At 68.3% G+C, this 19179-nt stretch overlaps 1 protein-coding gene across 2 annotated transcripts; it reads left to right on the top strand.

Moving 5' to 3' along the window:
- The first annotated feature begins 581 nt into the window (after positions 1-581).
- On the top strand, positions 582-18498 carry BTBD2 (BTB domain containing 2). 2 transcript variants are annotated; one of them, XM_059159318.1, is made up of 10 exons: positions 10094-10259; positions 10357-10460; positions 10799-10918; positions 13041-13197; positions 14652-14757; positions 14846-15043; positions 16571-16763; positions 16854-16941; positions 17092-17238; positions 17433-18498. In XM_059159318.1, exons 1-10 carry the CDS (start codon positions 10119-10121, stop codon positions 17592-17594), a joined length of 1416 nt encoding a protein of 471 aa, XP_059015301.1. In that variant the 5' UTR covers positions 10094-10118; the 3' UTR covers positions 17595-18498. The 2 variants fall into 2 exon arrangements, with proteins under 2 accessions (XP_059015300.1, XP_059015301.1); XM_059159317.1 differs by lacking the exons at positions 10094-10259; positions 10357-10460 and adding an exon at positions 582-1006.
- The last annotated feature ends 681 nt before the right edge of the window (positions 18499-19179 follow it).

Raw genomic sequence — 19179 nt, 5'->3', positions numbered from 1 at the left:
CGCCCGCCTATGGGGATGGGCCCGTGCCGCCGGCCTTGACCCACCGGCCTTCTGGCCACCCTGACATGGCTCCAGGACCTGGAAGGGTCGCCGCTCTTCCTGAGTGCTGGTCAGCGGTCCGCGGCCCTTCCTCCAGGGACCCCTCCCCCAGCGCAGCTCCAGATTTTGCCCCCCGCCCTCGGGTTGCCCAAGAAGCCCGGCTTTATGGACCCCGACCTCCCCGTGTCCCCTCTGCCGGGCGCTGGGGTGCCTGGCACTACGGGCGCGGCCAGCAGTTTGGGGTCGAGGCTCCGTGTGCCCCTCGCTGCAGGTACCTGGCCCCGAACGGGGCGCGTTTCTCCGCCCCTTCCGCCTGCGCGCCCCTCCCCCCTGCGCGCCCCCTCCCCGCCCCTCCGCAACCCCCGTCCCCCTCGCCCCGCCCGACTCCCCGCCCCCTCTCCCGTCCTCCCTCCCTCGCCCCTCCCCTCCGCTCCCGTCGCCTCTTCCCTCCCCTCCCCTCCGCTCCCGTCGCCCCGCCCCTCGCCCCGCCCCTTCCCGCCCTCCTCCCGCCCGCCCCGCCCCGCGGCCGCCGCACCGACAAGATGGCGGCGGGTGGGAGCGGCGGGCGCGCGTCGTGCCCGCCGGGGGTCGGCCCGGGCGCGGGGGGCGGCCCCGGGCCCAGCGCCAACGCCGCCCCCGCCCCCGGCAACGCGGCCGCCGCCGCCGCCGCCGCCGCCGCCGCCGTCGTCGTCCCGGCCCCCGCCGCCCCGGGGCCGCCCCCCGCGCCCGCGCCGGGACCGGGGCCGGGGCCGGGGCCGGGGCCGGGCGCGCAGGCCGCGGCGGGCGGGGAGCGGGCGGCCGAGGAGCCGGGGGCGGCGGCGCTGCTGCGCGAGCCCGCGTACAACTGGCAGGCCACCAAGCCCACGCTGAAGGAGCGCTTCGCCTTCCTCTTCAACAACGAGGTGCTCTGCGACGTGCACTTCCTGGTGGGCAAGGGGCTCGGCGCGCAGCGCATCCCGGCGCACAGGTGGGCCGCGCCCCGCCGCCCCGGGCCCCGCCGCCGCCCCGGGCCCCGCCCGCGCCCCGGCCCTGCCCCCCAGCCCCGCGGCCCCGGCCCCGCCGCGCCGCTCCCCGGGCCCCGCCCTCCCCCGACCCTAGGACCCCCCCCCCCCCACCATCCCATCGCGGGGACCCAACCGCTGCGGGGACCCGCCACCGCCGTGTCCCCTGAGCCCCAGCGCGCCTGGGACCCACCTTGCCCCAGGCCTGTGACCCTGCCAGGCCCGCCCTCGCCCTCCACCCGTCCGCCCTCTGATACTGGCCCTACCCTGGCCCTGGGACCCCACCCCCAGCCCCCCAGCGGACTCCTGCCCTCCAGACCCAGCCGCCCCCACCGTCCTGCCCCAGTGGCCTGCTGCACCAAGTCCCCCATCCTCCCCGGCTGGGGACCTTCAGGCCCCCACCAGACCCCCCCACCAGACCCCCCACCTCTGGAGCCCAGGAGCCAGATTCCTAAACCGCATAACCCCCTCAGTGATCCCAGGTCTGTGACACCCCAGCCCATGTCTGCCCCCGTCTCCAGGCTCTGTAAAAGGGGCCATTGTTGGCCCAGGTCGGCCCCCCTGCCAGTCTCCTGGGTGAAGCCCCCAGACCCCCAGCCGGCCGAGGGCAGGGGTGGGGGGTACTGATGTCAGACCCCCGTTCAGTCCTGGTCTTTCTGCCCTTTGCACTCCAGGGGGCTGGGGCTGGGGCTGGGATGGGGGGGGCCGGCTGGGAGGCCTCCGTCGGGGGAGGGGGGCGGGGGGTGTCTTGCCACTGGCCTGGAATGTTCCACAGCGAGCGGTCCTCCAGCCTTCCTGACATGTGGCCTTTATTTAACCTGTGTCTTTGAGATGTTTCTGGCTTTTTCTTGGTTATTTATGTGCAGCTGGATTTAGATTTCTGTCTGCAGAAGGTTCCAGGCCTTTGGTTGGGTCCCCGGGACCTCCTCCGCCGTGTGCAGGCAGCTACATGGGCCTCCCCCCTGCCTGGAGTAGGGTCCTTCCCAGAACCCCCCACCCGCCCCAGGCCTCCTGCATGTCCATCTGATCCACTCAGCCCAGTCTGGCCTTTAAAGCTGTTCCCCCCAACCCACCCAGCTTGGGGGAGCGCACGGAATGAGCTCCTGCCCGCCTGACCCACGCCCTTTGGGGATGGGGCCCCGTGGATGCAGCTGGAAACCCCACGAGGTGGGGGGGCCTCAGGGTTTCTGCTGTAGGGGAGTGACCGGCCGTCCGGCGTGCCCTTAACCTTAGGACATGCACTCCAGCGTGCGTGGCTGTTGGTGATGAAGAAAGGATGGGGAAGGTGGGCGTGGGACCCCCAGAGGAGTCCGGGAAGGGTGTGGCGCGGCTGGAGCTCCCCGGATGGGCTCTGGTGGGAAGGTCAGCCTTGTGTGGTTTCTGGTGAGCTCTTCTGGGAGCAGGAGGGAGTTGTGGCCCGGGAGAGGACGGGCGAGGACAGCAGGGATCCTAGCCCTGCGCGGGTGGTGCCAGTGCCCAGCGGGGCGAGGGGGAGGGGAGGCCTGGGGACCAGAGGGGCTGGGCCTGCAGCAGGTGCAAGAGGGCGCTTTGGGCAGAGGGACAGCGGCTGCTTTGAAGGGGGTCCTGGCTGTGGATGCAGCCTGCACGCGCTTGGTGGGGACCCTCGAAATAGCAGGTGCAGGTCCTCTGCCTGGGGGGCTGGGGTGGCGGCTTGGTAGGGGAGGAGGGGCGGGCTGCAGTGGCGGGTCCCTGGACCCTGGCTCCAGCATCCTGGGGGAGGACAGGTGTGGCAGGGATGCGTCCAGGGCCGAGACACCTGGCGGTGGGGGGAGGCGGCTGGAGGCCCTGTGGGTCTGGGGTCTGCAGCGTGCGGGGACAGAGCCGTGGGAGGGGTGGGGTAGCCTGGGAGAGGTGTGTGGTGGGGAGCGGCGTGGTGCTGAGGAGTGGCTGTGAGGAGCCGCCCCGAGAGGGGTCTGGGCACAGGCGGGGCGGCAGGCACTCCCCTTCAGACCGGCCTCCCGCTGGACCGTGGCTTCGTGCACGGGCGGCCACACGGGTCCCGAGTCCCCAGGGAGCCTGGGCCCGAGACTCCCGGAGCCCGTGGGTTTGATTGCCAGCCAGGGTCCGGGTCCGGCTGACGGCACTTTTCTCGTCCCTGTGCCCTGGCATTGACGCCCCACTCTTTGGCCGCTACTGATAGAAGGTTCTAGTTCTTTTTCTTTCTTTTCAGCCTTTGGGTGGTGATTTTGGATGCGGGGGTGAAATTTGCCCGCAGTGATCATGTGGATCACTGCCCGGCGAGTGGCCCGGGGCGTTCTGGGCCTCGGTTTCCCTACCTGTGAACTGGGTCTGACAGCTCAGATGCCTCCACCCCGGGACTTCCAGGAGGACAGACTTGGTGACCCCACCAAGTGCTTATCGCAGGGCTCCAGGGTGAGCGTGAATAGAGGTGGGGACGGAATCCAGGGCGTGAGGTCAGCAGGCCGGGGGCCCTGTAGGGAGGGGCAGAGGCTCGGTACCCCGGGGCCCCACTGGCGTGTGCCGGGGCTCCCCACCTGGGCCCAGATCCTAGGAGGTGATGGTAGCCTCATTGTGGGGAAACCTGGCACACCCCCCTGAGCCAGGGCAAGGTCAACTTGAGCGTGATGGTGAGCGTCCGTCAGGGACTCCGGGTGGATCAGGCCAGAAGGGCACCTCGCCTCTGTGTTCTTCCCCAGCGTTGTGGGTTGAATGGTGGCCCCCGAAAAGGCGTGTCCACACCCCAGTGCCTGGTACCTGTCAATGGGACCATATTTGGAAAAAGGGTCTTTGCAGATGTGGTGAAGTTCAGGGTGTCAGAGGTCACCCTGGACTGTCTGGTGGGCTCCAAACCCAGTGACAGGTGTCCTGGGAGACAGAGGAGAAGCCCCCGACCACCACAGAGGCAGGCACTGGAGCCCTGGGGCCCCCCCGCGGCTGGAGGAGGCAGGCAGGACCCTCCCCTGCAGCCTTCCGAGGGCCCTGCCGCCCCTGCACCGGCGACTTCTGGCCTTCAGGACTGGGGGACGGTGGGATTCTGTTGTCGAGAGCTGCCCAGCACGTGGGAGACCGGGGTCTCCAGGCTGACCCCAGGACAGCCCCCAACAGACTCAGATCAGGCTCACGCGGTGGGACGCCTGGCCAGGCGTCCTGGAGACTGTCAAGGTCACGAGAAGCAAGGAAAGGTGGAGATCTTGCCGCACGCTAGGGGTGCCTAAGGGGGTGGCCAGACGCCATGTGGGTCGCTGGTGGTGTCCTGCCACAGAGGGCAGGTTCGTGCCCCTGCTGAGCCCACGGCAGAAGGCAGACTGGGGGAGGGGCTTGTGCCAACCATGAGGAAGGCCCCTCGGGCTGGCCCACCCCCTGCCCCAGGCTCTGGCGGGCATGGGCTGACCGGGGGTGGGGGACAGCAGGGCCCTGGGCCCTCGTCTGGGGGCTCTGCTTGGCCTTCACCCTGTCCCTCACGTGTACATACAGTAGATGCATTCAGTAGGTGCTCAGTCACTGCAGGGCTGCTGACCTGCCCGAGTCAGAGGTCTCGTCGCTGCGGAAGCCCTGGGTGTCTCCTACTCCCGCAGTCGGTGGCTCCGATGCCCCAATTCCTCCCGTCGTGGAGAACGGAGCCCTGCAGGGGGTGCCCACGGGGAGCGGTGTGTGGGGTGTGGGGTCCCGGGGCATCGACTGTTCTGCTCCCAGATCTTGGCGATGACTGGCCGTACCATTTGTTTGGGGCACTGCCGAGGCCCTTGTCCTTTATCGAGACTCTGGGCTGGTCTCCCCCTGACGCTGACCCTTCTGTCGCTGATCCCGGCCGCGCCCCGTCCCCCCCCGCCCCCCCCCCCCCCCCCCCGGCAGACAGTCACGGACGCGAGGCGCCGGCGGGATGCACCCCTGGGCCGCCGACACTGGGCGCCGGCAAACTGCGGTGAACGGCCACACGGCCTCCGTCTCAGGTGCTTCGTCTGCCCGGCGGGACAGGGCGGTGCGGGCAGCGCCATCCGTGAACGGGCGCGGCCGTGTTCCGAGAAAACTTCATTTGCAGAAACGAGCGGTGGGCCGGTCTGCCGGCCGCGGGCCGACTCCTGGTCCCTTGGGTTTTCAGCTGCCGAAGGAGCTCGCGGCGAGGCCGGGTGCACCGGCCGCACCAGGCTGGGAAGCGCGACGGTCAGGCTGGGTGCGTCTGGGCACGGGAGCCCTCTCCGCTGGCTCAGGCCGTTGTCCGGGTTCGCGGGACGGCTGCGTGGTTTTCCACAACGGCTTTTGCACATTTATTGCCGATTTTTGTTCACTTTTTTTTTCTCTGTCATGAATAATCTTCGTTATATTTTTCCAGCTGGTTCTTGCTGGGAATCATGTTTATTTCTGTCTGATTTGAGCGATGTCTGTCCGAGGCCTTGTTCCTGCTAATCGTCGGGCGGATTCTGTGGTCTGGCACCGCTGATAGGTTTTCCGGTGGTGACGGGCGCCCGGAGTCCCACTGTCCCGCGCCAGCAGCCCGTGGCCGCCGAGCCTTTGAAATTCAGTTGTCGCAATGGAGGGATTGAATCTTTAATTTCTTAAAAAGATTTAATTTGTTTGTTTGAGAGAGAGAATGAGCACGAGCAGGGGCAGGAGAGGCAAACTCGCCGCTGATCAGGGAGCCCGACGCGGGGCTGGATGCCAGGACCCGGGGTCATGGCCTGAGCTGGAGGCAGAGGCTTCACCCACCAAGCCCGTAGGTGCCCCAGCGAAATCTTCAGATTTTAAAAAAAAAGGTTTTGGGGGATTTCTCTACGCTGTTGTTTTCAGTACACTGAACCCTTGAGTCATGGCGGGGCTGGGGCTCTGGCCTGCTCCCGGCCAGAAATCCACGTGTCACTGTCCACCCTCCAAACCGCCCCTGCTGGTAGCCTAGTGGGGGCCACAGGCTGTGCGACGCCCGAGCGGACGCTTTGTCTGCCATGAGCCGTGCTCTGAGGATCGGGAGGAGAGACGACGTTGGCAGCCCCGGCAGCGCTGGCCGAAGGACACCCGCCTGGGCGTGGGCCCCTGTTGGAGGCACAGCGACAGCTCTGTTACCTGTTCTCAGGTTTAATTTTATTTGTTTATTTATGGACGGCAGAGGGAGAGCCCCCAGCAGGCTCCTCGCTCCTGTGCAGCCCGAGGTGGGGCTCGATCATGACCCTGGACGGGAGCCGAAATCAGCCCGAGGCTTAACCGGCGGAGCCCCCAGTGCTCCAGCTCAGTACGGGTGTGGCCGGGGTAACTCTGCAGCTACTGAATTCCATGCAGGGGCAGACGGCGCCGCGTCCATGCCGCGGGCGTCCAGCTGCCCTGGCTTCTGCGCGGCCGGGCGCGAGGCTGTGGGCGGAGACCCAGGTTCTTAACTCCGGGGTGGACCTGGGAGCGGACAGCTGGGCCTCGGGGGGAGCCCTGACGTTCGACAGTTGGAGAAAGCGCCAGCCTGGGGCTCCCCGGGGGTCTCCGCTGTTCCACTTGGGGATCCCCGGGTCGTGGATCGATCCCCGACAGGCTCCCTGCTGGGTGAAGTCTGCTTGTGGGGCTCCCTCTGCCGCCCCTGCCGTGTGCGCGCTCTCTTGAATAACTTAGATCTTTCGTAGAGAAGGAAAGCACCGGCCTCCTTCCCGGCGCCGCACCGTCTGCCCCCGTGATCTCGGCCTGGTGGCTCCGTGCTCCCTCCGGTCTGTGGGGGCGCCGGGGGTCATCGTGGCTTCCCTTCAGGGAGGGGTTCGCAGGGGCTCCCCTGTGCTTGTGCGTGTCCGCAGCGGCTCCTTCTCCATCTGAGCTGCCCTCGTTTGTTGGTGTAAAACCGTTCCGAACTTCATCTTCTCGAGGGTCCGCAGCGACTGCCCACCTGGCCGCTGAGTCCCACGGCTTGCGTCTCCTCCGGGGGAGGCGGGCTCGCGAGGTCCGCCCTCCCCATGTGCACCTGTTTCTCGCCTTGGGTTGGGTACGCTCCGCGCTCGCTGGACGCCGGGGATGGGCGCTCCCCTCGCCGAGTCCCGGGCTTGGCCTCATGGACTCGCGGCCCTTGGTCCTGGCGGCGCCCGTCGTCCCCGTGGCGGGTGGTGGTCTCCCCCAGGCCGGCCGGGGGCCCTGCTCAGCGGCTGTGGCGGCCGGCCTCCGCCCGTGCCTTGCTTCTGGTGCTGCTCTGTTCCCAGCGCGTGGCCCTTTCTCGGCGTTGCTGTGGCTGTGGTCATCGGACTCGTGTTTGGAGAGCGCGCCCTGGCTGCTGCCAGCCCCGCCGTGTGCCCGACGCGCGACCGTGGCGTGTGCACGTGGAGGCCCCCAGATACGCTTCGGTCAGGCCAGCCATACCGCAGTCTGCGCGCCGCTCCGCCAGCCTCCTAGAGCAGCCTGAAGGTCCGTCAGGTTGTCTCTCCGTCAGCGCTCGTGGTCTCCGGCGAGAGCCTCATCGGGACGCCCATCGTGCGGGCCTCCTGCGGCTCTGCCTGTGGCCTGTGCCTGCCTCACCCGCAGCCCCTCCCGCTGCGTCCCAGGGCTGCTGGCCGGGAGCACTGTCCACTCTAGGGGCTCTCCCCGGGGGACACTGAGGCTCTGTACACGCCCCGTGTCTTCTCCGTGCTGCCCACTGGCTGTCGCGTTGGGGGACGAGGAAGCCCACCGGGTGCCGGGCGGTGGTTTTCCGTGTTCGTGAGCCGGACTTCTAAAGGGAGAGCTGTCCCCTCCTCCTGGCCGCTCCCTCGGTTCTGTGCTTGATCTGTCTTTGTGGACGTGGATACGCGCTGTGTCCCACACACGTACTCTGTTGAGGCTCACGGCGCCCCAGATTTGGCCGTCCCACAACCCCCGCTCCGTGACCCTGTCCCATGGCCTTGTCCCGCTCGGAGCCTTTCTCTGCTTCCTGTCCCCACGAGACACTCTGAGTGCGTCTCGTACTTTCCCTGCTTCGGCCCTGGAATCCACCACGTCTCCAAGGAGCTGGTCCCGTTTGTCGACACCGAGCTCCGGGCGCTGGGCGTCCCCTCGCCGCCAGGGTGTCCGAGCGTGGAGCCCTTCCCAGTGGACGAGCTGCACCCCCGACCTGTGTGTGCGTCCACCTGCCCAAAGCACAGGGTGACCCAGTGCCCCAGGTCAGCACCCCAGAATCCGTCCCTCCACCGCACCTGTTGCCCCTTTATCCTCGGAGGAGAACCTGGCACACCCCTTCCATGACAAGCCTGCTTCGTGGCACAACCCCAGGACCCGCGGCTCTGCTCAGGAGCGAGACAGGACGCGCAGGGGTGCGGCCCCTCCGGAGGCCCGGCTCCTTAAGCGGCGCCTTGCCTTTGTGTGCGGCTCTCTTGGCCTGCACCCCCTTTCCCAAAACGGGTTCTCACGCCATCCGGGGGTCTTGTCCGTGTTCCGTCTTCTTTAAAGCTTTTCAATTGGGGTAGAACGCACACAACACGAGGTCACCACCTGACCGTCTGTGCACAGCTCCGCGGCGGGAAGCACACACCCCCACCCTCCGGCTCCAGAACTTTCCATCTCCCCCACGGAGGAGACTCTGTCCCCACGAAGCACGGACTCCCCAGCCCTGCCCCAGCCCCCGCTCCCACCCTCTCCTGTCTGTGCGGACGGGACTCCTCTGGGGCCCTCCTGGGAGTGGGGACCTGCGGGACGGGTCCTTCTGGGTCAGGCTGCTCTCGCTGAGCCCCGTGTCCTCGGGTCCCTCCGCGTCATGGCAGGGGTCAGGGTCCCTCCCTTCCTGAGGCTGGACCGTGTTCCCGTGTGGGGACGGGCCGCGCTGCGTGTGTCCTTCACACACTGAGGACACTGGGGCGCTTCCCCTTCTGGCCGCTGTGACCCACGCTCTGTGAACACAGGTGTGCAGCGTGTGTGGACACGTGTGCGGCAGGCGTGAAGGTGCTGGGTCCCGTGGTAGCTTGTGTCCAGCCCGCAGAGGGCCCACTGGACCGTCTCCACAGTGACCCTGTGACCCGCACGTCCCCGTGTCGGTGTCTCATCTCGCCGCGGTCCGCGTGGTTCACCCCCCCCGTCTCTGTGGGCCGAGGTGGCGTCCCCCGGGGGGGGCAGATTGGCACTTGGAGAAGGAATGCCAGTGTGGTGACGAGGGGCTGGAGGCGCGAAGGCGTCTGAGCCCGGGGACGGGAGACCCGGTGACCTCTCTAGGGCGCGTCTTGTGGCCATGCCTGCTGGCAAGGGTGCGTGAGGTCTGGGGCCACAGGTGTCCGGCACGCAGCGTGGACACACGAGGTGCCATCCGGGCCTCTCGCTGCGGCGCCCGACCGTCTCCCGGCCGGGACTGAGGTGCTTGTGTACAGCTGGGACATGGGAGCAGGAAGGCGCTCGGTTACAGGTCGCGGGAGCGCAGGGAGGGCCGGGGCCGCCGCCGTCGGGGACGTGTCCGAGGCCAGCAGCTGCGGAAGCCAAGCCTGCAGGCTGCGGGACCACAGACGTGTTTCCTGTCCCCGTCCTGGGAGCCAGACATCCGAGGTCACGGTGTGACGAGGAGGTCCCTCCTGCCTCTCCTAGCTCCGGGGGTGTCCGGGTGTCCCCAGGCTCGTGGCTGCGCCCCTCCCATGTCTGCCTCTCACCACGGGGCTTCTCCCAAAGTCTGTGTCCCAGAGTCCCCCTTACAAGGACTAGGTGTGGGACGAGGGCAACCCTGCCCCCCTGTGACCTCATGCGAACCAGTCACGTCCACCAAGACGATTTCCAAGTGAGGTCCCGTTCCCGCTTTCTGGGGGACGTGACTTTTGAGCAAGGCTGTTCTCCCCCGTAGACTCGGTTTCGCGTCCGGTCCTCTGTCTCGGGTCCGGTCTCTGGATGGGCTCAAGCCCCGTGCCGCGTGGTGGCCCCTACAAGGGCCTGGGAGGTGTGGCCCAGGGTGGAGGGGACGGTAGGAGCTGCGGAAGGAGGTCCTTTTCCCCGTGAAGAGTCGGGGGCTGCCCGGCCTGGGACTCGGGGGGGTCTGTGGGCAGGCAGAGGCTGGAAGGGGGGTGTGGGGGCCACTCTGAGCCCCGCATGCGTCCCGATGGGGGCCCCAGGACTGGGTGTGGTGCGGGGGCCTTGGGGGCCTTGTGGGCCCGGGGCAGGCGCTCTGCGGCCGATGGGTGGCGGGGTGAGCCCTGGATGCTGGGAGTGGACAGCACAGAGCGGCGGCCCCGTGGACGGCTCCGGCTGGGGGTCACAGCTTGGAGGACGGCGGGGTGCCGTGCTGCTTGTCCTCAGCCAGTGGGCCTTCCGGTCTTTATGCTGAGAAGTCGCAGGCAGGTGGGTCCCCTGTGGTCACGTCACACTGGATGAGCCCTTTGGCCTCACAGCTCCCGCCTCCCAACGCCGCCCCTGCGTCGCGCGCCCTCCCCTGCAGCCTCAGCTCCACTCCCCTGCCCCTGCCAGCCTTCCTGGACCCTCGCAACCACCCCAGCCTGCGTGCGTCCAGCCCCACAGTCAGGCTGTCCGTGCACCAAACCTGTACGTGCCTCCCTCCAAGACGGCCGGGACCCTAGTGCCCACAGCCCGAGTGGGGGCGTGGGGGGGGTGACGGAGGGACCCTGACAGCCCGAGCGGGGGTGTGTGGGGGGTGGACACGGAGACACTGACAGCCCGAGTGGGGGCGGGGGACGGGCGCACAGGGGGACAGAGCCTCAGGGCATGGGCTGCATAGCCTCCTTCCTCCGCCTCTCCGTTCGGGAAGCGTCTGCTCCCGCAGCAGCTCCTGTGGGGACAGCCGGGCCCCCGACAGCCCAGACTCGGGTGACGGGCAGAGGCAGAGCGGCGTGGAGCGTAACCGGGCTCTTCTGTGCCGCCAGGTTCGTGCTGGCCGTGGGCAGCGCCGTCTTCGACGCCATGTTCAACGGCGGCATGGCCACCACGTCCACCGAGATCGAGCTGCCCGACGTGGAGCCCGCCGCCTTCCTGGCGCTGCTCAAGTAAGACTCCCGGACCCTTCCCGGCGGGGTGCGGGCGGGGCAGCGCCGAGACCCCCGACGACCGCGCCCCAGAGCCCCCTTCTGTGCGTGGAGGGGCCTGGTCTGGGCGTGTCACACGCGTGGCCTCACACACCGCGGGGCCTCCTGCGTCTGGTCCCTTTTCTGTGCGTCGTGGGCTCCGGGGCCGTCCCCGGGGCTGCATCCACGTCCCCGTTCTCACGCCCGGCAGTCAGCAGGGTTTGTGGAAAAGCAAGATAACGGGAGAACCTTCCATCCGCCTCCAGTTGGCTCTGTGAGCCCGGAGCTCCCTCTCCACTGCGTCCACCTTGGAGCCCTGAGTGCTGGGTGCGGGATCATGACCTTCGCGGAAGGCAGAGGCTTAACCTGCTGAGCCCCCCAGGAGCCCCTAGGGCACCTTTTTAAATGCAGTTCGTCTTCTCTCTGCGAGTGTGAAGAGAGCACAGAGTCTCACGGGAAATCCGGGGCGGGGAAGGAAGAGAAAAGACTGGAAGTTCCAGCAAGTGTGAAGGACAGAGCACGCGGCCCCCATCTGCTGTGTCCGAGCCCCGCGAGTGCTGGCCCAGCTCCAGGCCGCAGCCCCGCAGCCCCTTGGGGACACCCTTGCTCCCTCCCGCTGCCCACCGGGTCCCTGGATGCCCCTTAATCCCTGACTGACACGGTTGGTCCTTCGCGGTCCCGGCGACTTCCCCACTGGCAAGCGGCACTGTGGGGAGCGATCTCGTGGATTTGTCATCGTGTAACTTCTCCGATTGCTCAGCCCGGGCCGGCGGGCTCGGTCTCTCCGTCTCCACCACTCCCCCCGCCGCTGGGAGTGTAGAAGCAGCTGTGGGGGGGGTGCCGTGTGCCAATAAAACTTTATTTACAAATACAGGTGACACAACCATGGTGAGCTCTCACCCCGTACCTGGGTAACTATTATGAAAAACACAGAAAAACACGAGAGCTGACAAGAATTAATGGGGAGTGGGGGTTGGGACCCCCGTGCAGGCCCAGTGGGAATGTGAGACCTGGCTGTGTCCCCAGGAGACGCGCCAGAGGTCCCTCAGGAGGTTTCCACTTGGAGCCACCATGTGACCCAGCAGTTGAGCTGCAGGATGTCTGTGCGGAAACAGAGAGCAGGGACTCGAACGTGACCTGTGCACCTGTGTTCACAGCGCGAGTGTCCACCTGTGGGTGCAGGGGAGACACCACGTGTCTGTCCACACGCTAGAATGTTAACGCGGAGGGACCCCGAGGACACGGGTCAGCGAAAGTGGCCAGACCCACAAGGACCCGTCCTGCAGGACCCCACCCAGGAGGGCCCCAGAGGAGTCGTGTCCACACAGACAGGGCTGGGGCCAGGGCAGGGGGTGGGGAGTCCGTGCTTCAGGGGGACAGAGTCTCCGTGTGGGGGGATGGAAGGTTCTGGACCCAGGGGGGTGGTTGCAGGACCGGGTGAGTGAGCTTCCCGCTGCTGAAACGTACACCTCAAAATGGCGCTGGGGTGGGAGGGGCCGTGCGGCCACCTGGGGCCACTGCTGGCCGGCGGGTCCAGGTGCCCTCAACCCCCCACTGCTGGCCTGGGGGCCGCTGGGCGCCTGCCCTCTTTGGTCCGGGGCTGACTCTATGGGACCACAGCTGCTCGTGCATGGGGCTCTTCGGCTTCTGGCACATTCTTGGGGGACGGGGAGGGTGGCCGCACTCGGGCGCAGCCCCCCAGATCTGGCTCTTGGGGCTGCGTCCCTGTGCATCCGGCGGGCTTCGGCCAGTTCCGACCTCTCCATGCCTGGGCCTGCACCGCAGGCCGCACGTCCACGTTCAGAGTGCAGAAGTGGCCGCAAGGCCCGGGACCCAAAGCTCTGGCTGACCCAGGGCAGACCCCACCGCGGGGACCTCGGGCAGAGTCGGGGGGCTTCCGTGCTGGTGCTCCGGCATGGGGCCGGCCCCGGGGCCGGAGGGGCCGGACTGTGGGTACGTAGCCCCTGGCTGGTCCAGGCGGGTAAGGGTCTTGGGCAGGTCGTGTGTGCAGGTCACGGGGTGACGACAGCTGCTCGTTCCGGAAGGCTCCTGAGGCTGGAGCGCTGCCGCCCGCCCGTCTGACGGTACTGGTGTCCTGTCTTAGGTTTCTGTACTCGGATGAGGTTCAGATCGGACCCGAGACGGTCATGACCACGCTGTACACGGCCAAGAAGTACGCGGTGCCCGCGCTCGAGGCCCACTGCGTGGAGTTCCTTAAGAAGAACCTGCGGGCGGACAACGCGTTCATGCTGCTGACGCAGGTGCGCGCGGCGCGGGGCGGGGTCGGGGGGGCTCCGGCGTGCGGGGCGCGGCGCGGGGCAGGTGAGGGCGCTGCGCGCGAGGGCGGGATGGGGGCGGGGCAGGTGAGGGTGATGGGACCCGGCGCCGAGGCTCCCGGGGCCGCGGGAAGCGGGTGCTCGGGAGAGGCCGCGGGTGTGCAGGGGAGAGGGAGGCCGGGGGAGGGCGCGGGTGCACGGGGGCTGGGGGCGCGAGGCCGGACCAGAAGGCCGGCGTGCGGGTGCCGTCCCGCGAAGGCCGGGGCGGGGACCAGGCGAGGCCGCGGGTGTGGGGTGGGGCGCGGCGCGGAGGGCGGCGGGAAGTACGGACGCGGGCGCAGGGGTTGGGCGAGGGCACGTGCGGGCGCGTTAGGGCGCGGATGCAGAGGGAGGCGGTGAGAACGCTGGTGCGCGGGGGCGGGGCCGGGCCCCTGAGACTGGGCGCGGGTGGGCTGCTGGGGGGCGGGGGCCGCTGGGACGGTGCCAGGACCTGGGTGGGCGGGGACGCTGGGACCAGGCGACACTAAGGCGCATGGGGCTGGGGGCGGCGAAGGCGCGGTCGGGGAGCAGGTGAGGAGGGAGGGGCGCGGGGGCGAGGCGCCGGGGGTGCGCGGGACGCGGGAGGGCTGGGCGGGAACGCAGGCGTGTGAGGGTGCGGGGAGGGCGCGGCTGGGGGGGGGGACCTGAGTGTCCCTTAAATGTTGTGGCTGAAGGAGAGCTTCCCTAGGCTCATCCTGGCCTGGACCTTGCAGACAAGGTGCCTGGCCCGTGTTTGGCCAGAGATTTCCCAGCTGCCTTTTGATGCCCTTTTTCAGGGGTCAGGTGTGGGGAGAGGGGCTGTTACCATCATGAGAGTTTCTTGGAGCAGGTCCCTTTCAGGGTCTGTGGTCCCCGGCGTGGGGGTGTGGCTGGCGTGGCCACAGGGACTGGAGGCAGGGAAGGGCGTGGACCCAGGCGGGTAGGGGACAGGGCCGCCCCCTCCCTGGCGGGCCTGGGCTCAGCCTCATGTGGGCTGTGGCAGGGCCAGAGCCAGGCCTGTCGGGTGGCACCGAGAGCCGTAGCGCTGTGGGTTGTGCCGACCAGGCCCCAGCAGGGAGAGCACGTACCGGGGGCAGGGCTGGTGCTGGGCAGGAGCCGGGACGTTTTTGGCTCCGGTTCCCGCACCCTGCGAGCAGGTTCCTGACGGTGCAGTCTTGGCTGGTCGAAGGGCAAGGCTTCCCTGTCCGCTGGCCGTGTGTGGCCCTCTCCCGGGCCTTCTGCCTTCCCTGGGGCCTGGCCCGCCCGCGGGCCCCATGTCTGCCTTGGAGGCACAGGCATTGTAGAGCCCGAGTCTCTGCGGCCCCGTGGCCGCGAGACGTGGAATTCAGGCCTGCGTCTGGGCCCGAGGGGCGTCCAGGGTTCCCGTGTCGGCCGTGCGCTGACGCCCGCCCTCTCGCCAGGCGCGACTCTTCGACGAGCCTCAGCTGGCCAGCCTGTGCCTGGAGAACATCGACAAGCACACGGCGGACGCCATCACCGCCGAGGGCTTCACCGACATCGACCTGGGTGAGGCCTGGTCGCCGGGGCCTGTGGCCGCAGGTCCGGGGAGGGCGGCGCGGCGACCTCCTGCCGAGCTGGTGCCTTCCCCCCACAGACACGCTGGTGGCGGTGCTGGAGCGGGACACCCTGGGCATCCGGGAGGTGCGCCTGTTCAGCGCCGTGGTCCGCTGGTCCGAGGCCGAGTGCCAGCGGCAGCAGCTGCCTGTGACGCCCGAGAACAAGCGCGAGGTGCTGGGCAAGGCCCTGGCGCTCATCCGCTTCCCGCTCATGACCATTGAGGAGTTCGCCGCAGGTAACGGGGAGGGGGCGGGGGCTCCTCGGCAGGAGCACGACCCCCCGGGTCCCCAGGTGTGACCCTGAGCCAGCTGTGGGAGCCGGGGTGGGGGGTGCTTCTCCACTGAGGACACCCTGGCCGGGTTCACGTGGACAGTGTGGCCCGCATGCCAATGTGTAAAGACCAACAGCCCCTGGACGGCACCCGCTGGGCATCTGGGCTCCCTCCCCCCACGTCCCGCGTGTCCATCCTGGACAAGCCTGCACTGGGCGGGAGGAGGCTGGGCTCGCGCGGACGTGGAGGCAGCCCCACCGTGTGGACATGTGGGACACGGAGCTGCCGGCCTCCCCTCCGGGGCTGGCGGGTCCCGGGTGAGGCTTCCGGTCCCGGCAGCGCAGCTAGTGCCGATCACAGCCCTGGGTCTCCGTGTGCCCCACACCGTGCTTGGCTTGCCAGATGGAGCAGCTGCGGTGAACTGTTAGCGCGCGTGTCGCGCACGCGCGAGCCAGGACCGCCGTCTCCTGCGGAGTAGTGGTCTTGAACGTGGGGTTCAGGGCTGGCTGTGACGTCCGAGCCCGATTGCCCATCATCAAAGGCGTAGTGAGTGCCTCTCGTGTGCCAGGCACCAGCAGTCCGCGGTGACCAGGGGGGCCTGGGCGCTCTGGATGGCGCCAGGCTGTTGTCGGGTGGGGGTGGTCAGCGGGCCAGGCCTTGTCCCGTCCCCATACCTGCGGGAGCCTTGTGGGGGCTCCTCCTGCTGCAGCTTGGCTCACACCCCCAAAACTGCTCTCCTGGAGGTCCCCCTGCCCACCGGGCCGCTGGAACCCCTAGTGACAACCCCACCTCTCGTGAGGCCCCCCCAGGCCGCCCTGCTCTGCCTGATGCCTGTGGTCCCTGGGAATGATCTGTGTCTGCGCCCTGGGGTCGGGTCCAGCCTTCTGGCCCTTTGTTGCTCAGCGCGTTTTAGAGAAAGACGGCCCCTGCTTCTGTGTCCCACCGGAAAACAGGAGACCAGAGACAAGTCGGGAAACACCGTGCCCGGAGGCCCGACGGCCAAGCCCACCGTGGCCGCGGCCTGATGTTCTTTTCCTCCTGCATTTCCTACGCAGAGATTAAAAAGAACCGTGTCAACTCTGTTCATGTTGTACCTTCCTTACTCCCCCAGAGCTGTCCCCATGGGTCCCAGGGCTGCTCGCAGGCCTGTCATCAGACCAAGGAGACCAGCCCCGAGGCCCGAGGCCCATGGATGGGACTGGGCCGGCTCGCCGCCCCTAACCCCTGTCGCTAGGTTGCCTGGCCCAAACCCCCGCCGGCTGGGGGAGACAGCGGCACCTCTTTAGCCTGGGCAGGGCGGCTGCGGCTCCCTGAACCAGGGCTGCCCCCCAGGGCGGCTGGTTGCCGGGCGACCCGGGGGCGGGAGGGGCTTGTGGCCCCGGGAGCCAGCGAATCGGAGGCCCCCGCAGATGCCAGGGCTGCCCGGACCCCCGGTGTTCTCACCTCTGAGGGCCCCCGCCGCGGCCCGACCTCCGCCCCCTGTGCCTGCAGGGCCCGCGCAGTCCGGCATCCTCGTGGATCGCGAGGTGGTCAGCCTCTTCCTGCACTTCACCGTCAACCCCAAGCCGCGCGTGGACTTCATCGACCGGCCGCGCTGCTGCCTCCGCGGGAAGGAGTGCAGCATCAACCGCTTCCAGCAGGTGGAGAGCCGCTGGGGCTACAGCGGGACGAGCGACCGCATCAGGTGGGCCGGCGGGGGCGGGGCCGGCGGGCCGGGGGCGGGGCCGGCGGGGGACACGGCCGCAGCTTGGCACCTGCTCTGTTCACCGCCCAGGTTCTCGGTCAACAAGCGCATCTTCGTGGTTGGCTTTGGGCTCTATGGCTCCATCCACGGGCCCACGGATTACCAAGTGAACATCCAGGTGCCCACCCTGTGCCCCCCCCCCCCAGCAATCAGCCAACTCATGGGGACACGGGCTGACTCTGGGCCTCCGTGGGGTCTTGGGGGAGGCACGGGGCGGGGGGGGGGGGGGCGTTGGTGAGCAGCGCCCGCTCCCCCCGCCCCCCCCCAGATCATCCACACGGACAGCAACACTGTCCTGGGCCAGAACGACACGGGCTTCAGCTGTGACGGCTCCGCCAGCACCTTCCGAGTCATGTTCAAGGAGCCGGTGGAGGTGCTGCCCAACGTCAACTACACGGCCTGCGCCACGCTCAAGGTGTGCCCCTCCCAGACCCCAGACCCAGCCAGGGTCCCGACTCCCCACCCCCGTTGTGGGGCTCTAGGGTCATTGTGGTCATGGCCCCGGGCAGGGGGCTGCCACCCCGAGGCCTCCAGTAGGACCCACTCCCTTGGGAGGGGCCTTGCTGGGGCTCCGGGGTGCCTGACTGCCGGAACCCCATCCACCCCCAGGGCCCCGACTCCCACTACGGCACCAAGGGCCTGCGCAAGGTGACCCACGAGTCCCCCACCACGGGGGCCAAGACGTGCTTCACCTTCTGCTACGCGGCCGGGAACAACAACGGGACGTCCGTGGAGGACGGCCAGATCCCCGAGGTCATCTTCTACACCTAGGCCCCCAGGCCCCCGAAGTCACCTGAGGCCAGCAGGCCGCCCCCCGTCCCAGGCCGTGCCCCCGCGGCCCCCATGCTGTGGGCGTGCTCCCTGCCACGTTTCTGGGCGTCGGGAGAGGGTCACTCCCTGAGGGGAGCCTGGCTGCCTGCTCCGAGGAGCTGGGCAGGAGCTGGCAGGCCCTCCTGCGGGTGTCGGGAGGCAGGGCCGGCCTGGACCCGCCCTGAGCGGAGGGGCTGCCGGGTCCTGGGGCGTGGGAGCCCTGCACGCTGTCCCTGCAGCTCGGGGCTGCCTGACCAACGTCCTTCCCCCGGGCTTCGGCCAGGACCCCGTCTCATGTTTGTTCTGGCCCCCCCCCGCCCCCCCCGCACACGGCAATGCATTCTGGGTTCCCATGCCTCGCGTCGGAGGCGTTCAGCAGGGGCGCCCCTAGTGCATCGGCTTGGGGTCTTGTGTTCCGGTCTGGTCACGGGATGCTCAGGCCACCCCGACCCCGGGCCCCAGCACACTGGCCTTGGTCCCCCCTTGAGGTCCTGCGGGCTGGCGCTCTGCCAGGCCCCCCGCAGCCGTCCCGCCCCTGCAGCCACGGGCGCAGACCACAGGCCCCGTCTGCCCGGGTGATGCCGTGGGTATGCGGTGGGTCCGCCGTGGCAGCCAGGTCCCCGGCTGGCCCACCCCCCACCCTGTACATAACGCAGCCCTGCCCTTCCCGCAGCCACCTCCGAGCAAGCACCCTGCGCAGAGGTGCGGGGGGGCGGAGCCCCGCCCCCAAACCCTGCTGCACCCCTACCACGTGTTCCCGCCCCGTGATTCCTTCTGGAAACTGTCTTCCCCAAAGCCATGGAAGGTGTGCCCTCCTCACACCGTACCCCCACATGATTTTTTTAAATAAAGAAAAGAAACGTAATGGCCCTGACCTGTGGGCTTCTTCCTGCCGGAGGCGGCCCGGGAGCCCAGCTGCTCCGAGAGCTGGCCCTTCTCTGCGGCCGCGTCCCCACCTGAAGACTGGGTGGCCCGGGGAAGGTTCTGCCTGTGTCTGGAATCACGGTCTCCTGACACAGATGTGCCTGCCCTCCCCATGCCCTCTGTCTTCTGCACGAACTTCTGGTCTGCCCATCGGGGGACCCCAGAGGGGCTCTGCCGGAGCACCCTGACCACGCCTTGTCGTCTCTGCCCTCTGGGCCCTGGAGCGGGGCGGCACACAATAGGTCCCTAGGCCGTGCCATGCAGTGCAGGCAACCTGACCTGGGTCCCTTGCTTGGCTCTGCCCCATGGGTGAGATGATCCCCAAGAACAGGCAGAAAGAGAAGGGCCCGAGAGCGAAGAATTTTCCAGAATGAATACATACATCGATCCCTACATTTAAAGATCTCAGAAACTCCGAGATTTAAAAACCACACATACTCAAAAGTGCTAGAAACCAAAGGAAAAAACAGCAGGAGAGGGGCACCTCGGCTCAGCCGTTTAAGCGTCTCTTGGTTTTGGCTCAGGTCATGATCTTGGGGTTCTGCGATCGAATCCTGCGGCTGGCTCTGTGCTCAGTGCGGCGCCTGCCTGACATCGTCTCCCTGCCTTGGCCTGCCCCTAA

The sequence above is a fragment of the Mustela lutreola genome, chromosome 2, assembly GCF_030435805.1.
Source record: "Mustela lutreola isolate mMusLut2 chromosome 2, mMusLut2.pri, whole genome shotgun sequence".
NCBI lineage: Eukaryota > Metazoa > Chordata > Mammalia > Carnivora > Mustelidae > Mustela > Mustela lutreola.
Note: the sequence above shows the minus strand (reverse complement) of the source record. Positions and strands in the feature narration are given on the sequence as shown.

Excerpts from the sequence above, each read along its gene's own strand:
- BTBD2 (XM_059159317.1), top strand. The coding sequence starts at position 582 with ATGGCGGCGGGTGGGAGCGGCGGGCGCGCGTCGTGCCCGCCGGGGGTC. Across the intron at positions 10,919-13,040 it reads GCCTTCCTGGCGCTGCTCAA|GTTTCTGTACTCGGATGAGG; the intron begins GTAAGACTCCCG and ends GTCCTGTCTTAG. Across the intron at positions 15,044-16,570 it reads CATTGAGGAGTTCGCCGCAG|GGCCCGCGCAGTCCGGCATC; the intron begins GTAACGGGGAGG and ends CTGTGCCTGCAG.